Source organism: Ammodytes marinus (genome assembly GCF_949987685.1).
Source record: "Ammodytes marinus genome assembly, chromosome: 7".
Taxonomy (NCBI): domain Eukaryota; kingdom Metazoa; phylum Chordata; class Actinopteri; order Uranoscopiformes; family Ammodytidae; genus Ammodytes; species Ammodytes marinus.
The window spans coordinates 17,323,873-17,349,642 of record NC_137211.1 but is presented as its reverse complement, the minus strand read 5'-3'; the positions used below and the strand labels follow the sequence as shown (position 1 = coordinate 17,349,642).

The following is a 25,770-nucleotide window of genomic DNA, read 5'->3' as shown; positions in this document are numbered from 1 at the left end:
ATAACAAGTTTAAATGATGCAGTTGCAACAGTGAAATTATTACATTTGTTTCCTATATGGACAATGTTGACTTGTTTTAGGATTTTTTTTGACTTGTTTAAGAACTTGTAACAAATCCGAATGACAACAAGCAATGCGCTTTAAAGGGTTGAAAGGAGTTGCAATTTTCGCTGGATAAAATATCTCTTAATCTTATTTTTGATTCTCGATATTGAATCAAATATGTGAAACAATGTGAGTAATGTGCCTTAACCACACGTTTAGAGAGTTTACAGTGAATGTTATCTTTACAACATATTTCCCATCGACCATAATCTATTTCTTCAACAGACCACCAACTAATTCCACTTATCATGAAGTCGACATGTCTGCTCATCTTGGCTTCTCTCGTGGTCTGCAACTTGACTGTGTGTGGAGCGCAGGGTCCCCCCGCTGAGGATGAGACGGACCGAATGACCATAGACAACATCATACTACAGAGAGCAGAGAGCCTCCTGATACGGTCCATTCTCAAAAAGATGCAGGATGAGGACGGCAGAAACGGTGCGTAAAGTGTCCGTCTTGGATCATATTAACAGGCGACACAGGAATGATTGTTTTAATGCAATATAGGGCTTGAAATTTCAAATTCAAAACTGTCATTGGATTTAATTTCCCACAACCATGATATAGATTTCAGGATATTAGGGTAAAATGAAGTCTTAGAAGTCTTGAAGTGCCAACATGTTATAGCCTAATGTTTTTTTTACGTTATGGAAGGTTATTCTAGTTGGATTATTATACATAAATAGAAACCATTACAAATAACGATGGAAATAATGTTTTAAAACAAGAAAATTAAAGAAAATCGGCTTCCACTTTAATATGACGCAAATGGACCACCATTTATACTAATTTGTGCCAAATTTACGCGCGGCGGAGACAAGATGGGGAACCACTTTTTATTGTAGATTTTAGGCAACTTGAAGTCATCTAAATTGTGTTTTCCTTTCTCCAGAGGGACCTTCCGCTCAGACAGAATGGATGACAAAACGACAGCATCCCGGCAAAAGATACAGCGAGGACTTTGAAAAGCGGCAGCATCCGGGGCGGAGAGAAGAAGACGAGGATGAACAGTACACGGATGTTCAAAAGAGACAGCACCCGGGCAAACGCGAAGATGAAATGCACTCCTTCATGGAGTTCCAGAAGAGACAGCACCCGGGGAAGCGCTCCACGATGGGACACTTTTCTGACAACCCCGTCATGTTCCTGAGTGAACTTTCAAAACGACAGCACCCGGGAAAACGTTACCTGGTGCTGCACAGCAAACGCCAGCACCCAGGTAAGCGCTATCAAGAGGAGGAGGACGCCTATGATGGGGACTGGGATGAAGAGGCAGATGGAGACGAAGACCTCGCTGATTTGGAAAAGCGTCAACACCCAGGCAAACGGTTTTGGGATACCTCCAGTCCGGATTTGGGAACAAACAGTCCGTGTGATGTATTGGACCCTACGAGTTGTAGCAAGAATAGTTTGTTGCTCGACTTTTTAGACAACATTAACAAGAGTCACGCCGAGGAGAAGAGACAACACCCGGGTAAAAGGTTTGCGCCCGAGGAGGATTTAGTGGAAGGAGAGTAGGTTAAAACAGAATCCGGGGTGCGTTTACTGCTGTATTGTAAACCAATAAGTGTGTTAAAAGGAAGTGTCCACGGTGAATTATTAAGGATTCACATCATTTAACCTTTTGTGCAACAGTTTTACTTTGGCATACAGTTCCTGTATCATCGTCGCAAAACATGTACCTGCTATTTGTCTCTTTGGAGAGCTTGTGCGTAATTGATCTCCAAACCGACATTATCGCTGTATATAAGGTTTTTCATAAGAGTTCTTGAACTATGTTGAACTTTATCAATGTATTATTATTATTATTATTATTATAATTATCCTTATTTATTCATTATTCCTTTAATTTGTTTTGTATGTTAAAATCAGGTCCAAGAACGAATGCATTAGTCTACTGGCATTTGCGATGTTGCCTCTGTGAGGCACCACACGCTTGTCAGTGCAGCACATGCTGGAAATACGATACATCGAAGCGGCTAACGTTGAGTTATGCACAGAAGATCACTTAACTGATTGATTTACGTTTCGTCCTTTTTTCTTTTACTTATGTAAAATATAATGAATATCACAGCAAATAAAATGTGTCATGGATTATTTTTCTACACATCACTGCATGGATTAAGTTTATTTAACCTAATGTTGTAAATTAAAAAGCTATATTTGCCTTAAAGTCAACCACCAATGTTTTTGTTGAACAATAAAACGCATTGGTAAAAATGTATGGCTTGCTTCAGTCCCTAATAAACGGGTTATTCAAACCAACTCTGATCAGTTTGTTTGACAAAGCGGGTACCCTGCCTTATCTAAGGTGATTTATGCAACTCTACACTAGACAGACTGTGTAAGATAACCCTGTTCTCCGTTTAATTGGGCTCATTCCATCAGAGCCATGGGAGCAGCTGTCCACAGGCCATATCAATATGCAAATGATTCATCAAGACAAGCACATCAGGAGATGGAGATTTAATGGTAGAGATGCTCCACTACACACACACACACACACACACACACACACACACACACACGAACACACACACACATGACTTTCAGCCCCACTGGATTGACACACCATTAAGAACGAAAATAAATGCACATTAACTAACAGAAGGAAGAACAATATCAGATCCACATTATTTCATGCACTTATCATTTGTAGACTTTAAGGACAGAAGGCAACATAGTTCAATATTGTGTGGCTATGGGGTTTCTTATATATTTAGATCCTGCTGTGTTTAAAAATATCTGTATAGAACATTTCTGTGAAAAGTATGACACAAAAACACACAGCTCAATGATTTCTCAGCCTTTTAAATGAAGAAAGTATGCCTGCTATCCCTGATCATTGTTAACGGCCACAGTTTGGATTTGAGTTTTGAGCAGTTTAACCCAAGAGTGATATTTATACTTTTATACATTTCATTTAAACAAGTTGAGAAGATTTTTTTAAAGTAACCAGGATATCACAAATAAAAAAATAAAATAATCAGATAAAACTGTAAATAAATTATTTAACATTAAACATCATTAAGAATGATTCATTCCTATACATGTATTCATTGTTTGATACCTCATATTAATAGTTCTGACCCGTCAGATAGTGAACCAGTAAAAAAGTCTCACCAATTATACTTTAATTTTCCCGTGACTGACTAACGTGCAAGGGGCCCTGGGGCACACATGAGCTCTGGTCCACCACTGACTTCTCTCTCCTGCCACATTGTGTGCATTTAAACTAGATTTTGACATAGGGCCATTCTACGCCACATGCCTCAGGCTTAATGATGCAGTGTCCACCTTGAGGGTCTTAACATTTCCAGTCATGTTGTATTGCATATAGCCTATAGAACAAATATGCAATTAATAAAACTGTCCCAAACCAATTGACACACTGTGGAGCTGATACACCTGGGGAAGTTTTCCGCTTTGCACACCAACCATGGACATCATTCCAACACATTGAGCATACACCAAGTGCACGACAACAGTCATGCTAAACTTTTGAGCAGTATGAACTGCTTCTGTTAATTTTTCAACGAGGCCGAAAGCCTGGATCATTCATATGTAGCCCATAGGCTAGACAGAAGACAAAATAAATGAATAAAAAACAATAGGAAAAAACACAATGACACTATGGCATTAGGACAAGTAGGCATTAGGCCTACAGCCAGTTATCATCACCAATAATACTATATCAAGGGACATATCTCACATTAATTTGGTTCCCAGCACAGCCAGGTAACCCTGGAAACAAAAGATCTGGCAGAGGGAGTGATCCAGAAAGAAACTGTCATAATGGATATAGGACTTTTATAATTAGAGTGGACAAGCCTCTAGTCTAGTGTATAGAAAAATACATCAAAAGTGACTCAGTGGCAAGAGTAGGCCACTGTTGTATTTGGATTACAAAATAAAAAAGAGGACATCTACAAGCAATCTGAAATGAAGTAGCATTGATATGGTACGAAGTAGAGGACCTAAGTTGCAGACTGAGAATTGGACACAACCTTATCCTCATTGGAAATCATCAATAGATCCATAGACATAGGCTACACATACATAGGTCTACAGGAAATCTGATTGATTATTTTTTCTTTCTTTTTTTCACTAATGTAAAATATAATGAATTTCACAGCAAATAAAATGACAGACAGACAGATACACAGACAGAAGGACACAGGCCTAGATACTGTAGGCCTACCTTACTTTACATTATTCATCCCCAGATGAAAGTTGTATTAAAGATACAAATATCAAAGAAAGGAAGCCTACAGACAAGAAACACGTGGTTAAGCCTACCACATAAATAGGGAAAACAGGGCCAGTAGAGACCAGTAAAAAAGCAAGGACAGTGTGGAGTGCAGAAACTGGCTAATTGGTTTTATGGGAACTGCAACTAATAACGAGACTTTTTAAAAATGGACGTTCATTAAGACCATATCAAGCCAAAACGTGCCACAATGGCAAATGTTTACTTGCAATGTGGTCCAGTGTTGTGAAGGCTGAGGTCAGTCTAGCTGGGGTCGTTTGTTTTTTCGTGTCGTTTGTCCCTCTTGAGTTTCCGTACAGGCTGGATGCTAATCACATGACCAAGCAGGGCTGCTTCTGCTGCAGCTGCTGTTGTCGAGCTGTCAAAAAAGAACTGTCAACCACACTGATTAATTTGTAAGTATAAATTACCCATCGTGTTGATTGGTTGAAGAGTTTTTATTTCTGCGAGGTATGAAGTATATTGTTTTTATTATCTTAAAGAGACTGAAGGAACGATGGCTAAAGAAAGCCAGACCTACTACTGTTAGCATCCTCCAGCTAACGATACATTCTCTGTTCGGTGTAACTGCGGCTAACGTTAGCCCCAATTTAAAAATGATAACCTTAGCCTTTGTATAGTTAACATGCAAATATTGCCCATCAAATAAAATATTGCTCTTAAAGTAAATATCTACTGTCCAGTGAGGTTTGTATTACCCTAACTGCGTGGATTGGATATAAGCGCGTTGGGTTTTTTAACTCTAATGTTATCTGTTAAAAATAGGCTAAACATAACAAATTTAGTTTAATTCTAAATTACATGAGATCAGGAAAACATATGTGAGGTTAAATCACTGTAATCAATGTGAAAATGGTTCAAGTGTAAAAATTGTGCAACTCATACACATCTCTGCAGTAACCTTACATTGTTAGCTATGATTTCTATAGGACAAGCAGTTGTGGGTGTAAGACAAGCTGTCATCAATTTAATATTTTGCTTCACTCAATATTACACGATAATTAGACAAGTCTGTACAGATGTAATAACCCCAATTCTGTTCTTTTATTCCAAGTAATTGATTTTCAACATTGCAATCATCTCTCATTTAGAGTCTTTGTAAGTTATTGCTGTTTGCTGTCCTGATACTCCTGATTCACGTGTTTCGATCACTTAAAAATCACATTGTGTCAATGCAGCAAATTATGCTATACTAAGTTTGAATAGATGAAGGACTGTGGTTCCAACCAGAATCCTTGTTTAAATGTGTGGTGGATGTTTGGGGTATTTTAGTACACATTTGAATCCCCCCAAATATCTTGTATTTAATGGATGGATATGAAAAAATATATGCATTCTCAGTCTGCTTTTTGGTCTGCTCCTCCATTTCCCAGGATACCGTCTGGCATGATGGAGCTACTATGGGGTGGGTTGCACACCCCGTGACATGTGGACCGCAGCAAGAATCTCCCACCTTGCATATTTTTTCCGACAACACAGCCGAAAACTGTTATGGCCTCCAGCTATCCACAACCCTTTGAGGGCCCAGGTGAAGTGAAGGAGGGCTTTCTTTGCCCACTGTGCCTGAAGGACCTTCAGTCATTCTACCAACTCCAAGACCACTACGAAGAGGAACACTCTGGGGAGGACCGCCATGTTAGGGGACAGCTCAAAAGTGAGGCCCGTTTATTGTACTAATGGAAGAAGCTTGCAGCCGGAAAAATCATTTTAGTGTTTTCATGTTCTACTCTAAAGAAACAAAATGACTCTGTAGTGTTTAGTGTAGCAAGAAGGACATTGTGGCAGTCCCTTGGCAGGCAGTTAAAGGAGAAAGGACAATTTCAATATGATATAAGGGCACTGCAGTGGTAAACCAGGGAGAATTGTTGCCAGGATGAATTGGCAACGTTTTCTGCCGCAGCTTCCCTCAATGAGGGACAGTAGGTGAACTAGAAATCTGAAATGGAGAGAGAAGGAATTTAGGTTGGAAACAGGCATCCAAGAGGGGTTGGTTCTCTGATTTGTATTTAGTAGTACAGATTGATGATTAAACTGGATATTAGTGGAAGTTCTTGAAGACTAGGCATGCACAAATGTCTGCTAATGGGTGCAACAAATCCTTTGCCTTTTCTACACATGGAGATAGTTGTGTCCTAAACTTTTCTCTGTGCACAGGTTTGGTTCAGAAGGCGAAGAAAGCCAAAGACAAGCTGTTGAAAAGGGACGGAGATGACAGACCGGATACAGGCAGTTATGAGTCCTTCTATTACGGTGGAGTGGACCCCTACATGTGGGAGCCTCAGGAACTAGGTGAGCCTGAAAGAGTTCATTATTTGCATAAGATTGATACATTAGATTAGATAATGATTAATAGGAGCGACTATGAAGGCCTTTAAGCAGCAACCACATGCTGAACTCTCTTGCCTTTCTTCTTTACTCATGCAGGAGCAGCCAGGAGTCACCTAGACCTCTTTAAAAAGCACCGGGCAGCCAGGATAGATCACTACGTCATTGAGGTCAACAAGCTCATCATCAGACTGGAAAAGGTGTGCTTCCAAAACTATAGCAAATCAAAACTGAAACACATTGCATTTTCTTCCCGCTGTTGTTGAAATTACACTTGAGATGGGCTCAACTGGGTCAAGTCATTTACCATGGAAACTGTCGTTTCAGTTAACATCATTTGACAGAGTCAACTCAGATGCTGCCAAAATCAGAGGTTTGTCCACTTGTGCTTTCATTACAAATCTAACCCCTCTGTGTATGTAAATAGGATTGATTTAATTTGAATAATTAACAAGTTTTTCCCTCGTTTTTGTAGCCATTGAGAAGTCAGTGGTGTCATGGGTGAACGACTCAGATGTTCCGTTCTGTCCCGACTGTGGAAACAAGTTCAACATCCGCAACAGGCGGCACCACTGTCGCCTCTGCGGCTCCATCATGTGTAGGAAGTGCATGGAATATGTCCCCTTACCTTTGGCTCGTACGTATGCACAACACGTCTTGCAAAAACTAGAGAGAATCATGGGATATTATCTAGTAGATATTCAAGTTTTGCCCATAACGTGTCTCAATGCCGTGACATGCTTGTGCCTTTTTGTCCGTCTCACAGAAAGGCTGATCAGTGGGACACGAGAGGCCCTGTGTGTGCCTGGTAGCCCCCTGCATTCCCAGTCCCCCCCAGCAGGTGGCGGTGGTGGCGGCGGCAGCGGGATGGGCTCCAGGAGAGGCAGCATCACCAGCCTGAGCAGCGTCACCTCCATGCTGGAGGAGAAGGACGACGAGAGGATCCGCTGCTGTCACCACTGTATGGACACACTGCTCAAGAGACAGCAGAAGTTGGAAGAGAAGGACCACATGCCGGATATAGTGAAACTCTACGAGGTTGGTTCATGTACACTGTCTCGCATAGTTTAAATGACGGATCAAATGACCACTACAGATTTCACTATATGTCAACTTCTTCTGTTCCAACTAGAAGTGCAGTCGTTTCAACATTTTTCTATTCAAGCTGACTTGAGTTTACACTGTTGTATCCTTCCTGCCGTTGAGTGTTTTTTTTCTTTTGGGGTTTCCTTCTCTTCCCGTCAGAGGCTGAGGATGTGCATGGAGAAGGTGGATGAAAGGGCTCCAGAGTACATCAGAATGGCTGAGTCGCTCAAGTAAGACCCATTTACTAAGTAGTTATATAACTAGCATTTCAGATGTGAGAAATAATCTATGGATCTTTGATTTAATTGACTGATGCTTACTGCCATGGCCGTATGCTTTCACAGTGCTGGAGAAACTTCATACAACCTTGACACTGCTGGTGGACTGAGACTGGAAGTGCAGAAATACTACGAACTAATCGATGCCCTGAGGTACACGTCTGTCCTTAATGACCTTTTCAAAATTGAACTGAAGTCTTCTTTTATATTTTTTTTCTTTTTTTGTAAAAGATCAAATGAGAGTTGTTGGTTTTTTTTTTCACAGTAAAAAGATTTTAACACTAAATACAAAAGATGATACACCAGTTAATCCAAAGGCCCTCCAGCTGCAGAAGATGATCCGCTATACAGCCACACTGTTTGTCCAGGTAAGGAAGGACAAGCTGTGCTTTTACAGAAAGAGAGCTGGGATCCTTTCGTTCCCGGAATTCACCCATTGTTTGTGTCCTCTCTGTTTTAGGAGAAGCTGTTAGGTCTCATGTCTTTACCCACTAAGGAAAAATATGTAGAGCTGAAAGAAAAGAGGAAAGAGGAGCAAGAGAAGAGACTCCAACAAGAGAGACTGGTGAGATGTTGTGCTGATACTTTATGTGTGGATTTTCTTCACAAACGTAACAAGTTGCTTAATGTTCATACTTCATGCATTTCCCCCTGATGAACAGGCATCCCAGGAGGCCTCGAAGAAAAGGCAGGAGTCTGAGAGAACTCGTCCATCTCCCAGCACCAACGGGGAGCTGCCTCAGGCCCCCAGGGTTCCACGCATGACCAAAGCCGGCGGTTGGTTGCCCTCCGCAGACACAGCCAGCATACGCATGGAGCTGGAGGACCCCTTACTGCAGCAGATCGAGAACATCCAGTCATTCCTCCGTCAGGCGCGGGAGGCCCAGAGGGCGGACGAGGTGGCCATGTTGGAGGAGAACCTGCGTCAGCTGCAGGACGAATACGACCAGCAGCAGACCAGCCTGGCCATCAGCCTCTCCCAGAAGCTGGCCCGGGAGGAGAGCATGCAGCAGGGCGAGTTCCATCGACTGGAAGCCCGGGAAAGGGAGGAGAGAGAGCACTGGGGCCCCGCTGTGGGCTCCTCCGGCCAGCAGTCATTCACCTGGGAGAGCTCTCTGGATATCAGTCCGGCAAGGGGCTTCCAGGAAGAAGAAGAAGAGGAAGACACCGCAGCGGAAGACCTGACTCCCAAAGCCGAGAGGAGTCCGTCCTCTGTCCGAGCGTTCCCTGCTCTCACAGGCCAGGAGGAGGAGTCCCCTCCCAGGCTGAGGAGCTTAGGGGGCCACGTGACGCCCCCTGGTGCTGAAGGACAGAACAGCAGCTCGCTCAACCCTTTCCAGGATGAGGAGTCGACTCCCGTTGAGGAGGATCCGTCCAATCCCTTCTTCGAGGACATAAAGAGGGAACACAAAGGAGAAGCCAATGGGAAGAAAGAATACAACCCATTCGATGAGGAAGAAGAAGACTTGGGGGAGAACAAACAGGCAGAGGCTGCACCTAGCAACCCTTTTGAGGAGGAGGAGGGCGACGACACAGACACAGGCAACCCTTTCCTGGAGGCCTCCGGGAACTCTCCAGGAGTCTCCACCAACCCCTTCGAAGGAGACAACGATGAGCAGGTTTTGCCTGATGTGGACATGATCGAGGAGGAACTGCTGCTGCAGCAGATTGACAACATCAGGGCCTACATCTTTGACGCCAAGCTGAGCGGCCGTCTGGACGAGGTGGAGCTGCTGTCAGAGAACCTCAGAGAGCTACAGCACACCCTACAGGGACAGAAGAAGAAGAAGCACTGACACCTTTCCGTTAACGTCTCCCTTATTACCTGCTACTTACCAAGGCCTGCAAAAGGCTAGCACACTTTACATGACTTATGAGCCCACTGAGTTTAATTTGGGTGAGGTCTGCTGCACCTAAAAAAAGATAAGATTCCCTTCACTTTCAAACATCTTTCCAAACCACTAATCCCACATAGGGTCGCAGAGGGCTGGAGAATATCCCAGCATGCACAGTTTCTAAGCAGTGGAATTTAAAAATGTATTTGTACAGGCATGATGCTGACGATTGTTAACCCTGTTGCATCAGTTCAAACACGAACAATGGAATGCGAAATAAGTGAAAGGTGCCACTTAGAAGATTTTTTTTTATGGGACATTCAAATGAATGTTTGAGTTTAGAGTTAGTGTTGCTGTCAGGATGTGTGATTTGGACCTCTGGAAGAGGCTATGAACATAATTCAAAATGTCTTTGTGGCTAAGGGTGAACAAATGGGAGCCATAAAGCAACAGATGCACGTTAAAATTCTATGGTTGAACAATATATATCTTCTAAGACTTTTTTGCCAAAATAGTACACCAATTCAGCACTGCAATATGAGACCAGTTATCGACTCTGGACAAGATCAAAATTGATGCAGTGGAACCAGAAATATCAACTTTTTTATTCAACCGCATTCCTCGTTTCTCAAAACTTTGTGCCTACATTACCTACACTGCAACTCTATGGCTGATTGGTTGAATTCCTCTTAAATTTAAAGTAGTATTAGAATCTTGTCGTTCACACCAAAGAACCAAACCACAAATTACTGGGCTATGAAGAGCACAATCACTAACAGATTATTTAATGAGAATTAAATTAAAATAGAATTTGTATGACCATATTTGGGCAGCATAGTGTTTGAAGGAAACTGGTAAATAAACTGTTATATAAAATATATCAAAATTTAATCAAAGGCTTAAACAACTTATTAATTCATGCAAATCGCATCCTTCGTCGATGCTGAGGCTGTGACCACTTTGCGTCACAGGAGACTTACAAGGGAAACTAGCGGCACATGACATTTAATCAAGCCATTCCTGTTGCTTCTGTTATGTGAACTGTCACTAATGCTGACTGTGATGGCTCTATCACAAGAAAAAGCTTTTAATCTTTAATCAATAACAAGTATGTGTTCTTAAAGTTGTTTGTTACTGTTAAACTGGATTCAAAGGGACGTGGTAACGTTTGTCTATGTCTGCATGGTTCAGATGGAAGTTTGACTCAAACGGATTCAGTTCATTCATTTTTTCTATATGTATCTTGTCTATGTCATGTTGGCACTGGCAATTTCAAGCTTCATTATTTAAGCATCTTAAATGCCAGCGTGAGGCGCCAAATGAACAAAACGTTCTCTATGTCCTCCTGTGCAACCCCTAAAAGGATGTGATCTTATTGTTTACGGTGGCACTACTGATCCAACTGAGCACTTGGGTAGCATGATTCATATGTTCGTATATTTGCAGTGCTTTGTTAATCTCTCTCTCTCTCTTCTCAAGCTAGTGGCCAAGTTTTCTTCCTTTTTTTTGTACATTTAGACAAACTGGTAAAATCTCTCTGTCGGTAAATGTATGTAAAGCGTGTTATTAGTGCAGTTGTTCTGCAATCTAAAAAGGCCATTCAAAAGATCATCCAACCAACACTCACTATGAACAAACTGAACACTATCTGCAAAAGCACATCATCGGCAAGTTTAAGTCAACCAAACAGAGTTCAAAGGAATTAGCTACATTTTTTGGTCAAAGCAACAGCTTCTTCATCAGATAAATCAACACTATGTTAATGCCAGCCAGTATTATCACTTACACATGTTCATTTGTCATTGTGCTTTCCTGTCAGTTAGAATGTCCATTAGTTCTCTTCAGTCGGTTGTTGATTCACAATGGTCATCTGTGACGTCCGCACAAGATTTAAAGCAAAACACGTGACACTGCTCTGTGCAAATAACTCGAGGAGCTTCTTAACGTGTGAGCAGTGGATTTTGGCAACACCTATCTAAAGCAGTAACACAGACCTGAATTTATAAACTGAGAAATCTCATCACTAATTAAAAAATAATGTCTGTAAATGTGTGTTTTTTCCTTCTTTTCATAAATGTTGGTTATTATGACTCAGGATTAAGATGTTACGTTATGTATACATGAAGCCACAACATCAGCCACAGGCAAATTAGTTTTTATTTTAACGTTCAAATTGCAGTAGTGACACTGTGCTTAAAGTTAATTGCATCTGGATCTATGGATTCTTCCACCAGGTCGCATCATGATCAAACACCAGGAGTGACAGTCAAGTTATTCCAACCTGGACCCATAGTACTGACTGCCCAAACAACAAGTTTGTAGGTTCCTGCTGTTTAATGTTGAACTGGAGGGTCTCAGCTCAGCCAGTGATGACCGCACAATGCACACACAGCATGATCGGACCCATTTACTTACAAATATTTACAGACAAAAATGCCATGTGGTAGTCCTTTTATGTGATCGTATAAAATCCAACGTAACATCACGATGCCTTAATATTGTCCAGTGAGTATGAAGCGCTCGGCTCTCCTCTCACTCCTGCGACGCTGCCATCTGGGCACGGTATTTTCCCGTCATCTCCTTGGGCAGTGGCGTTGTGCCAGGACAAGGCACCTGGCCCTCCACCTCACAGATACACTCCCTCAGACAGTACTTCTTTGGCCCAAAGTTGGCCGGGTTAGAGGCCTGCATCTTGGCCAGAGCCTCAGCTTTTAGCACTTCTCTGTTAACAGGGGAGTGAAAGAAATACATTGATATGTGACCTGGTTCCTGCAGACACGTGAAATATAGGGCAAGTTGTGTCCCTAGATGATGACCCACTCTTAATTCACAATATATCTGAATGTCTTACTCTGATTTGCCCAAAATCGTCTTCACACGTTGTGAAATGTTTTTGTGGTCCTTCCCTTCCACATCCACCAGAACCTGCTCCCCATCATCTGTGAAAGAAACAGATGAACCTGGCTTGAAACAAATTATGCTTTATAATAACAATTGATAATAATCGAGCAGCATTGCAAGGATACACACCAAGGTAGAACTTCAAGAACGGCGCTGGGGTCATATTTTTGAACATCATTATTTGGACCCACGGGTTTTTGTACTGAATCTGAGGAATATTGAAGAACACAAACTTCCTGCAAAACACAGCGAAAGGTACACAATTAAAGAGCAGATTCACATAGAAGGCTGTCTTTAAATAACAGCACAGTTCAACATAAGCTGAGCAATTATTACATTCTATGTTGAGCATTTCCTTGTGGCTCTGAAAGGACCAACAGTGTTTAATATAATGTACACTAGCCACAACCATTCATTAAAACTCATAGCTGTCATAGCAAAGGTCTTCAAGGCAGCATTGGCTTAAGTGAGTTTTCTGATGGGAAACAAGGGAAATGAAAAATTATATCGATCATTACTCATGATCGATTCATTCAATCGTTCTGGGTTCTCCCATGTCTTAGATTTGTAAGACATTTTAATATCAATAATATGCATTTTTTTGTTATAGATTAACTTAATCAATACATTTTAGGACTTAAAAACCTGTGCAAGCCCTGTAAGAAATTGTGTTAGACATGTTTAACATGTTCGGGCATATTATAGAGAACAAACAACACAACAAAATAGTTCGATCTCGAGAAAGAAAATGAATAGGCTATTTGTTATCATGGACAATAATGGAAATAACAGTAGGCCTAACAGCTATATAATCGATGCGTTAACGCCACTTTTCGAAGTAAATGCTCCGGCCACGTTCAACTATAAAATATCATCATGTGAAACTGAAGCTTGCATTCACACACACGAATTATGGCAGTCCTTCACATTTTCTCTTCAGTCGTGCTTGCTGGTGTAGCTCTGACCTTGCTCCGTCGCTCAGCTCTCCCTGTGTGTTGTAGTTCACCGTCATGATCTTCACTCTGTTCTTAAAGATGATGTCGCCCTTCTGAAGATACTCCAGAGTCCTCCTGATCGGAAACCTGCCTTTCATAGGCATGTTGAAGTCCTTCTTTGATTAATATTTACAACAATACCATTTGAAAGCCAAGCAGCCCGAGTTCCGGAGTCACGCCAGCACACACGGAGAGGCGCTTTTTGATGACGTAGTAGGGAGTCGGTCCATGCTTTGTAGCTGGTTTGTATTTTTTTCGGCACACACACACACACACACACACACACATATATATATACTGTATATATAAAATATCAAGGACATGAAATAAATTAGATTTAAAATAAAACTATTCCAATACAATGGTTAATATTCTGCACAGACGCTACATGCACATTCTATTTTCTATTACATGTTTGACTTTTTGACAGAGAGCATCAACCTGCACAAGTGAATGTACATTTACATACATTATACAAAGTAATCATTCATATTGCAAAGTATTCACTTAATTATTTGGGATGTATTTATTGCTTTCCTATTTGTTGTTCATTTAGAGATAGTCAATGATATGCTGAAACACACTTGGCAATAAACAGGGTTCTGATGAAGAGTTTCCTAATTGACTGTAATGCCTAAAAGTTACAATCCCAGTCAGATCAATATTTAATGCATTGTATAGTTTTAATTTTTTCTGCATTTTTGATAATCCATCCATATTTGAGAAATAATGTAAAACTGAAATTATTTAATGTTCTGAGTTGTTCAGACAGAGTTGAATATAATGTCCACATACTTACTGTAACCCTTGACTTGACATCATTGTAAATTAGGGTCACCCCTCAATGATCTCGAGTATAAATAAAAGTTTAACAAAATTGAATTGAATTACAGAAATGTTCATTTGATAAGTAGTTTTCAACATGTTTCCAGACTAATAAGTGACTACTTAATAGTTTCTAAATTATAGAAGTTACTCTTTTCTAAAATAAAGACGGTGTTTTGAGACAGCTTACCAACAAAAGTAGCATCTGTGATTAGAAGTTGTACAGACATTCTTCCAGTCTTCTGTTTTCCTGCATGAACAGACTCAAGTCATTTTATATTTCATAATTAATTGTTTATTTATTTTATAATGTGTGGCTTTAGTGAAACCAGCCTCAGAGACTGGAATGCTGATACAGGAGCTCAGTCATTAATACATTTGTTTTATATCTTCATCGCTGTGAGGTAGAAATGTAGGGTTGTGACAAACTTGATAAACATAAAGTTGTTTGAATGTCTCGATCTCAATGTTTGAAGAAATACTTTTACATGAGCAGAAAACAAAGTAAATTTACATAATAGAATATTTTAACCATAGGCTATCATCCACAAAGCTGAAAGATAAAAAATAAAAATAAACTTTTCTGATCTTATATTCTCTAGTGTGGGAGCTGCTCATGGTAAATATTTTAAAGCCACATTTAAATTAACATTTTTCATACAGCATTTAATAAAATGCACTTAAGCAACTTTTTTTCATGCACTGCAATGCACGATAAAAATGATAACAATGCTCCTTAAAAGGGCAGACAGCGACAAGATTATAAAACCCTGCTTAAAAACAACATGCACTCATTTTTGTGAAATCATATATACAAAGTTCATTTCACAACAGTGCCTTTAAAAACAGTCTGTATGGGTTTTAAACCCAAATACTTTACAATTGACATTTATTTCACAAGACATATCCTGGTTAACTTTACATCCCCGTTATCATTCATGTTGCTGAGGATGCTCATTCTGAAACATTATACAAGTGGGTTAGCCGATGCACATCTCAATATTGTCTTCAAGACAACAATACACTTGGCTTCCCGAACAATCTTTTTTCTTTTTCTTTTTTTTTAACCAGGGAGACCTGCCCAAAAGTACTTTAAGTACACTTAGTATGCAACAAGCAAATTTGTTTACAACAAATTATAGTTTTTAGAAAACACAAAGGCTTAGTCAGCATGACCACAGTGGAAAGACACAAAAAGCTGATTGATTTGCACTTAGTAGAGTACAAATGCAAACACAAATACAAAAAACAGTAGCATAGCTACACATAAGTAACATTTTCCATTCTTTAAAAGAAATAATTGGCATTGATAAATAGAAGTACAAAATGCAGATTGAGAAGCACAGTCATGACAGAACAGAAGAAAATAACAAAAAATTGATTGTCATAAGAGGGAAGTGAAGGTGATAAAAACATCCCCGCACCTAGAGATCTCTCAAAAGTCTTTTAGTATAAAATAAAATGTTATACTAAGACAACTGGTCGGTTAAACTGGCTAATGTGGCTTACGTGACTGTATGAATGTGAGTTCAAAGTGAACCTGAAAGAGAATGATATATCAGACGTTGGTCATATTGTAATCAGCTAAGAACAAACAGTGTGGTAGATATGATAGACAATCCATATGAACACACATTAAGGGTTAATTAATTGAGGTTTGAGTTATTTCTTGTACCTGATAGAAGTTCCCATTCCAAACGATATTTAAATGTATGTTAAGTAAAGAAGTGTACATAAATGTCTGAAACCTTCTAGGAAATTCAGTCAGACATATTAAAAATTGAAAAGACAGGAAATTATGACAAAGCATGTTTCAATTCCTTGTTATATGATATTCAGAAAAATACATACAATTTAAAAGCACAAACATTAAAAATGCCAGTTTAAACTGTGCTAATGTTCCCAAATACCAACATTAAAAAAATGCTTTACAGCTTCAAAGTACACTTTTAAAGTAAGTACTCCGGTTTACTTCAATCTTAACATACATTTTTTTGAGTAGATGAAATTCTCCTTACATGTGAGGTAACATATTACGGACTGGGCTTGTTAATAGAGCTCATCTGATATCTGCAACAAAACAAGGCGCTAATTTATATATGTGTTCAACACGAAAGCATGATAAGGCTTAGATAAGACTAAAACTATTTGAAAGGCTTAGCCCCAGAAGGTAAAGTTAACTTGTAATCATCTTGAAGTGCTATAAAGATGTTAAAGGAGATGAGCACAGTTGCAGCAGCAGATGATTCCTCTTTTTTTAATATATTTTTTTTTTTTACTTTGGAGCGACTGAGTTTAGGGCAGAAACTCACGCTTGGTCGGCTCCAGAAAACATTCCAAGTGTCATCATGGCTTTCCAGTGCCAGATTATCTTAATCTACAAAGAATTTCTGACTGACTTTGCACCATGCACCGTTAGAAAACAAGGGGGTCACTGCAGGATTGTGGACTGTGGTTCAACAGTAACCCCTCCTCCCCCCACCCGAGAGACAAAGAGTACCTGAAGAAGAGACTCTTTCATTGGAGACGCAGGAGTGATAGGGTGGGTCATTCTGTGAGGTCAGAGTCCTGGCTGTTGTACTCAGCCGTCTCCATCTTGAGAATGTAGGGAATGATGCTGTCGATGGAGACGTTCCCAATCAAGCCTGTGAAGAAAAGCTCCTCCGTGATGCTGGAGCTCATGAGACGCAGGGCGGGGAGGCGAGTCAGGATGCGGGTCAACCTTTGAGGGGGAAAAAACAACGATTCCTGCAAAGACCTCTCCATATCTTGTGTTCACTTTGGCTTTATATCCCACAAAAATAAGATGATTTTGTTCTCTAACAGACCCCTAGAACTTTGAGGCTGATTTACCAGCAAAACATGATGATTAGATATGATATGATTTACTGTCATACACAAATATGCGGTGCGAACCCACACATTTATTCATTGATTCTGGTGTAGAGGACAGCGGCGACGCGTGTATAAATATACTTAAAGTCTATTTTAGACATTTGCAACGCGTATAACGCCCGTCTGCTGTTGCTCAGACTGGCTCGATGAAGCAGGTCTGATTGATTATAATGGGAGCGTATCCTTACGGCTTGCTGCTTTGAGCTGATTACAGTGTAGCCAGGGGGTCGGCTTGTAGGTATGACTCTACCTGTAGGTGTCATCTGGGTATGTTTTCTGCACGTAGTCCTGCAGCTCCATCAAAGCTTTTTCCTGGAACTTGTCAATCTGTCCGCTGCCGTCCACGCCTGGGTGATCTCATAAATCAAACACACAACAGTTATTTTCCAAAATGCTACTCTTGGTTATTTATTTTGAATCGCTTTCACTCCCCCGTTGTATTATTTGTATTTGTCTGATAAGAGCTTTAATGTCTCTGATAATAACTTGATTGAGACAAGCAGACTCACCTGGGCTGAACAACACTATGGCCTTCAGGTAAGCATATTCGTAGCTGTCAGTGTCCAACCTCGTCATGCTGTTACAGAACTCCTGGAACTTCCAAATATGCTCCATCACCTGCTTCACCCTCTCCCCCGACAGCTTGTCTGAGAGAGAGAAACAACAACCAGCTTATATGGGACCATTCATCAACCTTTATTAACTTGTTGTTCAAGCTTTATGTAACCAGGAAAGTCCCTTTGAAAAAAAAAAACATGTCATCACCATCAAATGTTACATCAATGTTAAGTAGTTTTGACAAACATGTAGTTGCCTCCATCGGGCCAGCAAAATGCTACTGTGGCTGGGAGATGCATTAGTTCTCCTGTTTAAATCAAAAAGTAACCTCTCAGATGGACTCATAAACAATAATTTAATAATTATAATAATCCTTCTAAGTTTAAACTTTAATCACAATTGAATTAACAATGAAAACCATATGCTTGACAAATGAATTAAGCAATGGGGGGGAAACGTATCTAGAGTCTCACTCCCAGCAGTTCTTCTATTATGGTAACAAGTTTAAGTTTGTATATGTGTGTCCTACTGAGGAATGATGACGATGTCTGTAGTCCATACCATCCTGGATGCCGCTCTGCAGGTGGTTAACGATGGCGGTGAGGATGGTGGACAGGTTCATCACATGAGCGCACTGAGCAAGACCCAGAGTAAAAAGCTCATTCCAGCAGGCTCGCACCAAACTGGTGTTTGCCTCCTGACTGAGAAAGACAGACAGCACAAATAGGGATGTGTGAGCATGTCATTTATCCGCGATTTAAGGGACGGATAACAAATTGTTTATTCCAAAGATGATAGGATCGCCTATTGAGGCACTTTTAAGTAACTTACTATCATGAGATGTTATTAAAAAAATATATATCTATAATGTGCACCCCACTGCACACATTAAGAGAATGCAGAAAGCTTAAAGGTTCAGTCTGCTTCGGCCATGCTTGCAAGTTCTCACCCAAGAGCTGAGAAGGCAGGAATGGAGCGTGCCCAGTGCATGGAGAGAAAGAGAAGTCTGGATGCTGACTCACAGATGTAGTGTACGTTTAGATACTCGGGAATGGGGCTGGGCATGGTCAGCTAGACGGAGAAGAACAGACAGAGAGGAAGGTAAATATGCAAATACATAATGGTTTATATTTTAACATTGTAGTCGTGAGAATAAACACATTTGTTCTAATTTCACAACTTAATGGTCTCAACTTCTTTCATGATTTCCCTCTCTTTTGGAGTCTTGTCAGTCTTTTAATCCCTAAAATATTGATCATGCGAGTCCATTAGCTGTTTGAGTTGTCACCGCCCACCTTAAAGCCGACGTGGCTGTCTGTGAGCAGTGGACCTTCCACCTCGATGATGGGGGTCTCCTGGTCTCGACCAATCAGCTGGATGGTTGTTCCACTGACACACTGCGACTTATCTGCCAGTCTCTGTCCGACCCCTACTTCAGGTGGGTTGAAAACTTTGGCCAGGGTATCGAAGGCACTGTGCGCAACACACACACACATAAACAAACACACACTTGAGTGAATTTGATTTGACAAAACTCTCTGCATCATAAATAAAAACGTCTCTCATCCTTGTAAACATATTATTTTATGTATACTTGAGAAGGCACTAGGGAGGTAAAACTAAAAAGTGATTCAGTAAACATTACGGAATAGCTATCTGGATGCCAAGAATGCTGTATATTTGAAAACACAAGTAGGAAGAAAATCCTTGATTAAGGCTTTTAATCATTTTTTAAATGATGTTATCTCTGCAAAGACAATACTGTTTACAATTTTAAATAATCTGCTTCCAAAGAGGCCACTCATTTGACACATGTTGCCAAGACCACATGGGAAAAGATGAGAACTCACAAAGGGTTTGTGGAAGTGAGTGATGAGACGTTGATGGTACCTCTCACACTCCCCTCCTCTCTGTGCAGTGACTGACCGTGTTATGTCGCTGGCAGATTGCTCCTCGTGTTGGCTGTCCGATGTATCGCCATTGTTTAGATTCTCCTTCAGTGAGTCACTCAGGTGTGCCAGTGATGTCACCACATTGGCTAGTGTCCCCAAGTCCCCCTGCCCAGACTCCATCTGAAAACACATGAAACAATGCAGATTATTTTCCATACACTCAATAGAAGTGTGGAGAATAGCACAGTCATATTTCAATGGATAAATAAAGACAACAACAAGCAATTTGTTATTTAAAAAAAAAGATCTGCCTTAATGTGGGCATTTTCGGTACAGGTTTTAGTAAGTCTGAATCATACTTCTGTTACCAGGAGCATTTAGAAACAGACAGCAGGTGAACAGGCAGACGTCATGTTTACGTTTAACAGCTGTACCTTTGAGTCATTGGCCAGCAGCAGAGTACCATCACTCTGGATGACCGGCTGCTGGATATTAACCAGCATCCCCTGGTCCAGCAGGCTGGATCTGCACAGGGCACGAAAAATCATCAGAAAAAATAAATATTTAAAAAACTAAATTACACCAACACCTGAGAGATAAAGACAACAAACAGCAGTCAGATTCCCACTGACCTGGAGCCATCTGTCTCTGTGTCGGAGATGAAGGTTGGCGTGGCGATGAGTGGACTGTTTAGGTCCTTGCGAATGTAGATCTTTTGGGTGGAGGCAGCACAATTGGAATGCTTCTCTCTGGGCACTACATCGATTGGCTTCCTCTCACTCTGGACAGCTGAGAATGGACAGCAGGCAGAAAATCTGTATTATTATTTTTTCCTAATGATTTCATTTGCAATATCACTGTTCAACTCATGGGAAACAGCACTGTTCAATTTTCACAGAGTGCAATACCACTGTGTTTTTTCAAACGTATTTAATATTTCAGACGGTCCATTGGGTCCCTTGCTTTAGTAAGCCAGTCATTTTTTAACTTTATACATTTTTTAACTTACTTTGTTTCCCATTTTACCTTACATTTGTTTACTTATTTTGAGTCTGTTGCACTGTCCCTTCGTTGCTGTAACAATGGAATCTTATCTTATAAATAAATGTCTCTAATAATAAAATGAACCCCAGAGGAATGTTTAGTCTGCCTCCTCAGATGCAGAAAAACACAGAGCATTGAAGTAGAAATTGTCTTCTGGTAAGACACTCCAGTGCTGATGCAGACTCAAGGTCCTTTTGGTTTTAATAGTTGTACAGATCTTTAAATTGTTAATGAAATGCAAAGGACCAAGCAATGATTAGTTTGGGAAAAGCCTTTTTTTGAATGAACAGAATGCAAATGAAAGCCTGACATTTATATCACATGTTTTGAATATTTCCGAGCTGTGTTGAACAATGATTCTCAGGAATATAACTAATCATTTAAGGTTACCTTGTTGTGAATGCAATTTGATGGATGGTTTAACCAATAAAAAAAAATTACAGCAATTCATTTATTAAATAAATTGAGTGCATTTTCGTTGAAATTGACAGACGCCTAAGACGAGGAACTTCCCAGAAACTTTAGATAACAGAAGTTATAATGTAATCTCATACAAAAAGTCATATACTAAAAAGTGGCACACGGCAGGTAAGAAAAAGTATTTTCAAGATCTGCCTATACTCTGATAAAACCTGTGATAATAACTTTTGGATGCAAACTCACAGTCGGTCTTCATCCCCATATTAAGGCATTTCCTCAACCGACAGAACTGGCAGCGATTGCGGTGGTGTTTGTTGATGACACAGTCCTGTTTACTGCGGCAGCTGTAGGTCAGGCTCTTCCTCACGCTCCTCTTAAAGAAGCCTTTACATCCCTCACAACTGACCGCTCCGTAGTGACGCCCTGAACACAGAGACATCTTGTCAGAGGGTGTGAGTTACTGTGAGCATTTGATTGGCCAACAATGTGTAGCTTAACATACAGTCTGGTTTAGCTTGAAGAGTCATCAGTCATTACACAATAAGACAACTCCTCATGTCAACAGGTAAAGCAGCTGTAAGCGTTAGTACCTGAAGCCTTGTCCCCACACACCACACAGTACTCCACTGGCTGCGGTCGGCTCAAGTCCGCTGACTGCCCTAACAACCGTTCCATTGACACGGGATCTGTGACAATCTGAAAGACAAGGTCAAGCAACAGCCATAAATAGTGTTTTACCTTAAGACAATGTCAACATCATGGGAATAACACTGTCAAAGACAACAAGTATCCAGACCCAAGATATTGGTCATTGTCTTACCACACTATGTACCAGGAAGAGATATTATGGCGGAAGTGTACCTGTATCCGTCCTGGCATCAGGCTGTCTGCAGCAGTGAAGATGAGCTGCTTAGTGTTGAGGCTGTCGGGTGAGGCCAGGATAACCTTGCCTGCTCCCGAGCCGTCAGCCGTAGTCAGTATGAACTGCTGTTTGGGAGCACTGGAAGGCTTCATCGCTGTCACTATTTGAATCTTCTGACCTGTCTGCTGGTCAGTTACAATCTGAGGGTGTTGAGGATGAAAGAGGGAGACAGGAAATAGAGGGAGGTGAAAATTCAACGTGCACCAATTGGGTTGAAGAAAACGAAACAGAGGATATATTGACACTGAAGGTGGACGAGCAAAGTCACATTGTGTAACATCAATGTATTCATGGCTGCTGCTAATGCACCGAAGGAAGACTAACAGGTATCAGCAGTGACACACGCCCTGAAGCCAACCGATGCTTGAGAGTGTAGCGGTTACCTGTATTCGCTGTGGTGTTGTGGCAGGGTCAGTGGAGATAACCTGAAAGAGCTGCGGAGACTCACTCATCCTTGAGTCTGAAGGAGAGGATGACTGTGACACCTATAATATAAAAAAAACTCTCATCAATATTAAAATCAATACGTCTGCAATACACACATATTTTGCATGAGTCCTTGTAGAGCCCAGACATGTTATTATAATGCACTTTTACTTAAGGAAAAGTCAGAAGTGTCGAAGACCCTTCATCTACAGAAGGTGCGTTTCTATGGCAACCAATAAAGGCAGCATCCACTGACCAGACAGCCAAATTTAGAAGCAGCACAGTAATTAATATGGGTTATACGGGAAAAAACTCGAACAGTGCATCATGGAATGGCCCAGTTGCACACTCACCTCTGCCTCGTGCCTAGAGTCCACTTTCTGCTGACAGAGCAGATTCAGGTTGGTCGTCATGATTATGTAAGGTCATTAGTGAGGTCTGTTTGGAAAGATGCCAGCGATATTAATCAGAAATCACAAAAAGTGTAAACTGTCACAAAAGAGCGGGTCAACACTGAGAGGGACAGTTTCATAAATATAACGTCATGCTGGTGAATCAAGTAATACATAGTTTTTTCTGTAGTTTATGTCCTCTTGATGATTTAGTGGGGAGGTTTTGTCTTTGTGGTGATAAACAAAGCAGGGAATATAATTCACACAATGACATCGGTTTACTGAGCCATATCTTTCCCGTCATTACGGTCGGGTCACAGATTTTGTCCACGATCGCGCCTTCGGCAATATTCTTTCTGTCTCGACACCTTCAGTAAATATTTTGTGTGACAAGAGGAGTCTTGGCATGACCACAGTGATGTCACCATAAACCAAGTCTGTGAACTCCGAGTGTGACATGATAACCAGATAACACTACAGCATAACACTACAGCAGCCGGAACCTCACAGTGTCCAATATAACCCTGAAACAAAGGCAAAGAATGTATGTCCCTCCATGGAGAGTTATCACCATTAATATGCACATTATTACACCCCTGCTGCTTTTCCTAAGGGCTTTGCTTCCATCAACAAACAAACGGACGGCAAGCAACCTTGTGTCCTTTAACACGTGACTTCATACTGATGATAGAGTCTAAATGTTGTCCCTCTGACAATAAGCTGACACAACAAATACAAAAAGATTGTTCTCCTTTCTTGGGAAACAAGCTTTAGAAAAGTGTGAGCACAAAACTAAGTAGGTGTGCTTGCACTTTTGCAAAGAAATTGCAAACCACGCTTTTGTGACATTTGTGTAAGAGGCAAAGAGAAGTAGAGAACAGTGTTATACCACAATATATAGTTACGTTAACAAATTACAAATTGTGATCACTGCATTTGAACAGATTTGGCAGAAGTCTACAAAACATCAGTGGAGAAAACATTGTTATGAAGTAATCCGTCTATCCATGTACACCCTATTACAATTCCATTTAAATGTATTACACCGAATGGTGATTAAGAGTGGCCGCAATGCATTTGGCCATCCCTTGGCTCTGTCTTTGCTGATTCTGCATTATAATAATAAAGAATACAATTTGGCAGCTCAAGTGAAAACTGACTGATGTGGCTGCAGCAGCTCTAGTTGCTCACTGAGCACAGGGAGGAGCATACTACTCCATATCGCTGACCGATTGGTCTAACACAATGTCCATCAATACCTTATTCCCCAGACGCATCACAGCATAGAACAAAATGGAGAATTTGGCGGTTAGCCAATAACAGTGGAGACAAATCTATATGATAAATATATTACAGTAATTGCCTTTCCAAATAGTAAAGTGGACGATTTTGTATGTGCTTGTTGTAAATGTAAAAATGCAGCTTTAGTGAATTAAGTCACACAGGCATAGTAGTTTCACCCCGATCCTGTCCCCGGGATGGCAAAGGTAAAAGGGTCGAGTTCATCTGCAGCAACTATAGCTTTCCACTGTTAGCTCAACACAAGTAAACGCAACAAGGGCTGCAGCAAGAGCCGACTACCCGTATCTCCCCCTGGATTTGTCATTAAAGCATGCGGGGATTGGTTTAGGTTATGTCGACAGCGGTGTCACACATTGAAAAAATAAGTTTAAGTGCCTAAAGTAGATCAGTGTATTCAGACTGCCCCGGGCGGTTCAGGTTCCTTGCCCGGTTCCCGAGCTGCCGGAGTCGGGCAGGAAGGCAGCTCCGCATCGGCAGGCTAACAAGCTAGCTGCCAGATTAGCTGCGCTCTTTTATCATCCAGTATCTCCGAGAGCTTTTCTACGGTTTTCAAACCGGAGCTTAGACTTACCTTCGGGAAACGCTGGTCGCAGATTTAGGGCTTTCTGGTATTTTAAAAATTATTTGTTTTGGTTTTCTTCTGTTAAAGGTCATAGTTCGTGACCCCGCACCAACAGCGCGTCGATGATGGTTGAGTTTTTTTTCCTTTTTTTCCCCTCCTTGCTCTCTCGCGCGCCCCCCTCCACCCCACCGACGTGAGCCAGACAGAAATGACGTCATCGGGTCTCACTGTCTAGTGTCTATCACAGTCGGTTTTTTATGGGTTTTGTTAACCTTTTACTATTCATTTATGTTGACCCCTGGTATCTTTTATGTTTATTCATTTATCCTAATTATGTTTTTATTTTATGGTTTATCGTTTTATTTGCCTGTCCTTATACGAATACCTCTGTTGAGTTATATTCTAATTGTTTTGCACAATTCTAGAAGTAATAATATATATATATATATATATAATAAAAAAAAACGTGTAAAATTAACACAATTAAAGAACATGTGTTATACACTGATAAGGACTGTTTCTCCATAATTATTTCTGGTCGGCTCTTGGTGAAATATAATGGATCACTTGCAAACGTTGAACGAGTTTATTACTGAGAAAATAATCATGTTGTCATCGTCTTTGGACTATAGAGTTTAGAGTGACATTCCTTTTGTATGCACACTCATAAGTCATTGCATATGTTGCTTTAGGCCACATGTTTGCAAGTTACATCACTAGAAGACAAAAATCTATTA

At 40.7% G+C, this 25,770-nt stretch overlaps 4 protein-coding genes across 5 annotated transcripts; 2 read left to right on the top strand and 2 right to left on the bottom strand.

The window, feature by feature from the left end:
- Positions 1-353: 353 nt before the first annotated feature.
- trh (thyrotropin-releasing hormone) lies at positions 354-1,623 on the top strand (the record flags this gene model as incomplete). Its single annotated transcript, XM_080031064.1, has 2 exons — positions 354-543; positions 998-1,623. 2 exons carry the CDS (start codon positions 354-356, stop codon positions 1,621-1,623), a joined length of 816 nt encoding a protein of 271 aa, XP_079887190.1.
- A 3,059-nt stretch (positions 1,624-4,682) lies between these two features.
- On the top strand, positions 4,683-12,003 carry rbsn (rabenosyn, RAB effector). The gene is made up of 12 exons (XM_080031043.1): positions 4,683-4,770; positions 5,749-6,029; positions 6,530-6,664; positions 6,800-6,900; positions 7,028-7,073; positions 7,176-7,337; positions 7,467-7,738; positions 7,946-8,016; positions 8,131-8,217; positions 8,330-8,432; positions 8,525-8,629; positions 8,727-12,003. Exons 2-12 carry the CDS (start codon positions 5,867-5,869, stop codon positions 9,858-9,860), a joined length of 2,379 nt encoding a protein of 792 aa, XP_079887169.1. The 5' UTR covers positions 4,683-4,770; positions 5,749-5,866; the 3' UTR covers positions 9,861-12,003.
- Positions 12,004-12,091: 88 nt separating this feature from the next.
- mrps25 (mitochondrial ribosomal protein S25) lies at positions 12,092-13,982 on the bottom strand. Its single transcript, XM_080031066.1, has 4 exons — positions 13,766-13,982; positions 12,930-13,036; positions 12,751-12,838; positions 12,092-12,621 (listed from the first exon to the last, which is right to left on the bottom strand). The coding sequence occupies exons 1-4, from the start codon at positions 13,897-13,899 to the stop codon at positions 12,432-12,434; spliced, it is 519 nt and encodes a 172-aa protein (XP_079887192.1). The 5' UTR covers positions 13,900-13,982; the 3' UTR covers positions 12,092-12,431.
- Positions 13,983-14,938: 956 nt separating this feature from the next.
- Positions 14,939-25,173, bottom strand: nr2c2 (nuclear receptor subfamily 2, group C, member 2). 2 transcript variants are annotated; one of them, XM_080031050.1, is made up of 15 exons: positions 25,043-25,173; positions 23,131-23,215; positions 22,735-22,836; positions 22,291-22,491; positions 22,020-22,125; positions 21,673-21,852; positions 20,598-20,754; positions 20,400-20,490; positions 20,000-20,145; positions 19,369-19,546; positions 19,023-19,144; positions 18,635-18,774; positions 18,025-18,162; positions 17,766-17,871; positions 14,939-17,342 (listed from the first exon to the last, which is right to left on the bottom strand). In XM_080031050.1, exons 2-15 carry the CDS (start codon positions 23,188-23,190, stop codon positions 17,168-17,170), a joined length of 1,902 nt encoding a protein of 633 aa, XP_079887176.1. In that variant the 5' UTR covers positions 23,191-23,215; positions 25,043-25,173; the 3' UTR covers positions 14,939-17,167. The 2 variants fall into 2 exon arrangements, 1 of the variants encoding a protein (XP_079887176.1); XR_013844946.1 differs by lacking the exon at positions 14,939-17,342 and having other exon boundaries at positions 17,768-17,871; positions 18,603-18,774.
- Between the last annotated feature and the right edge of the window lie 597 nt (positions 25,174-25,770).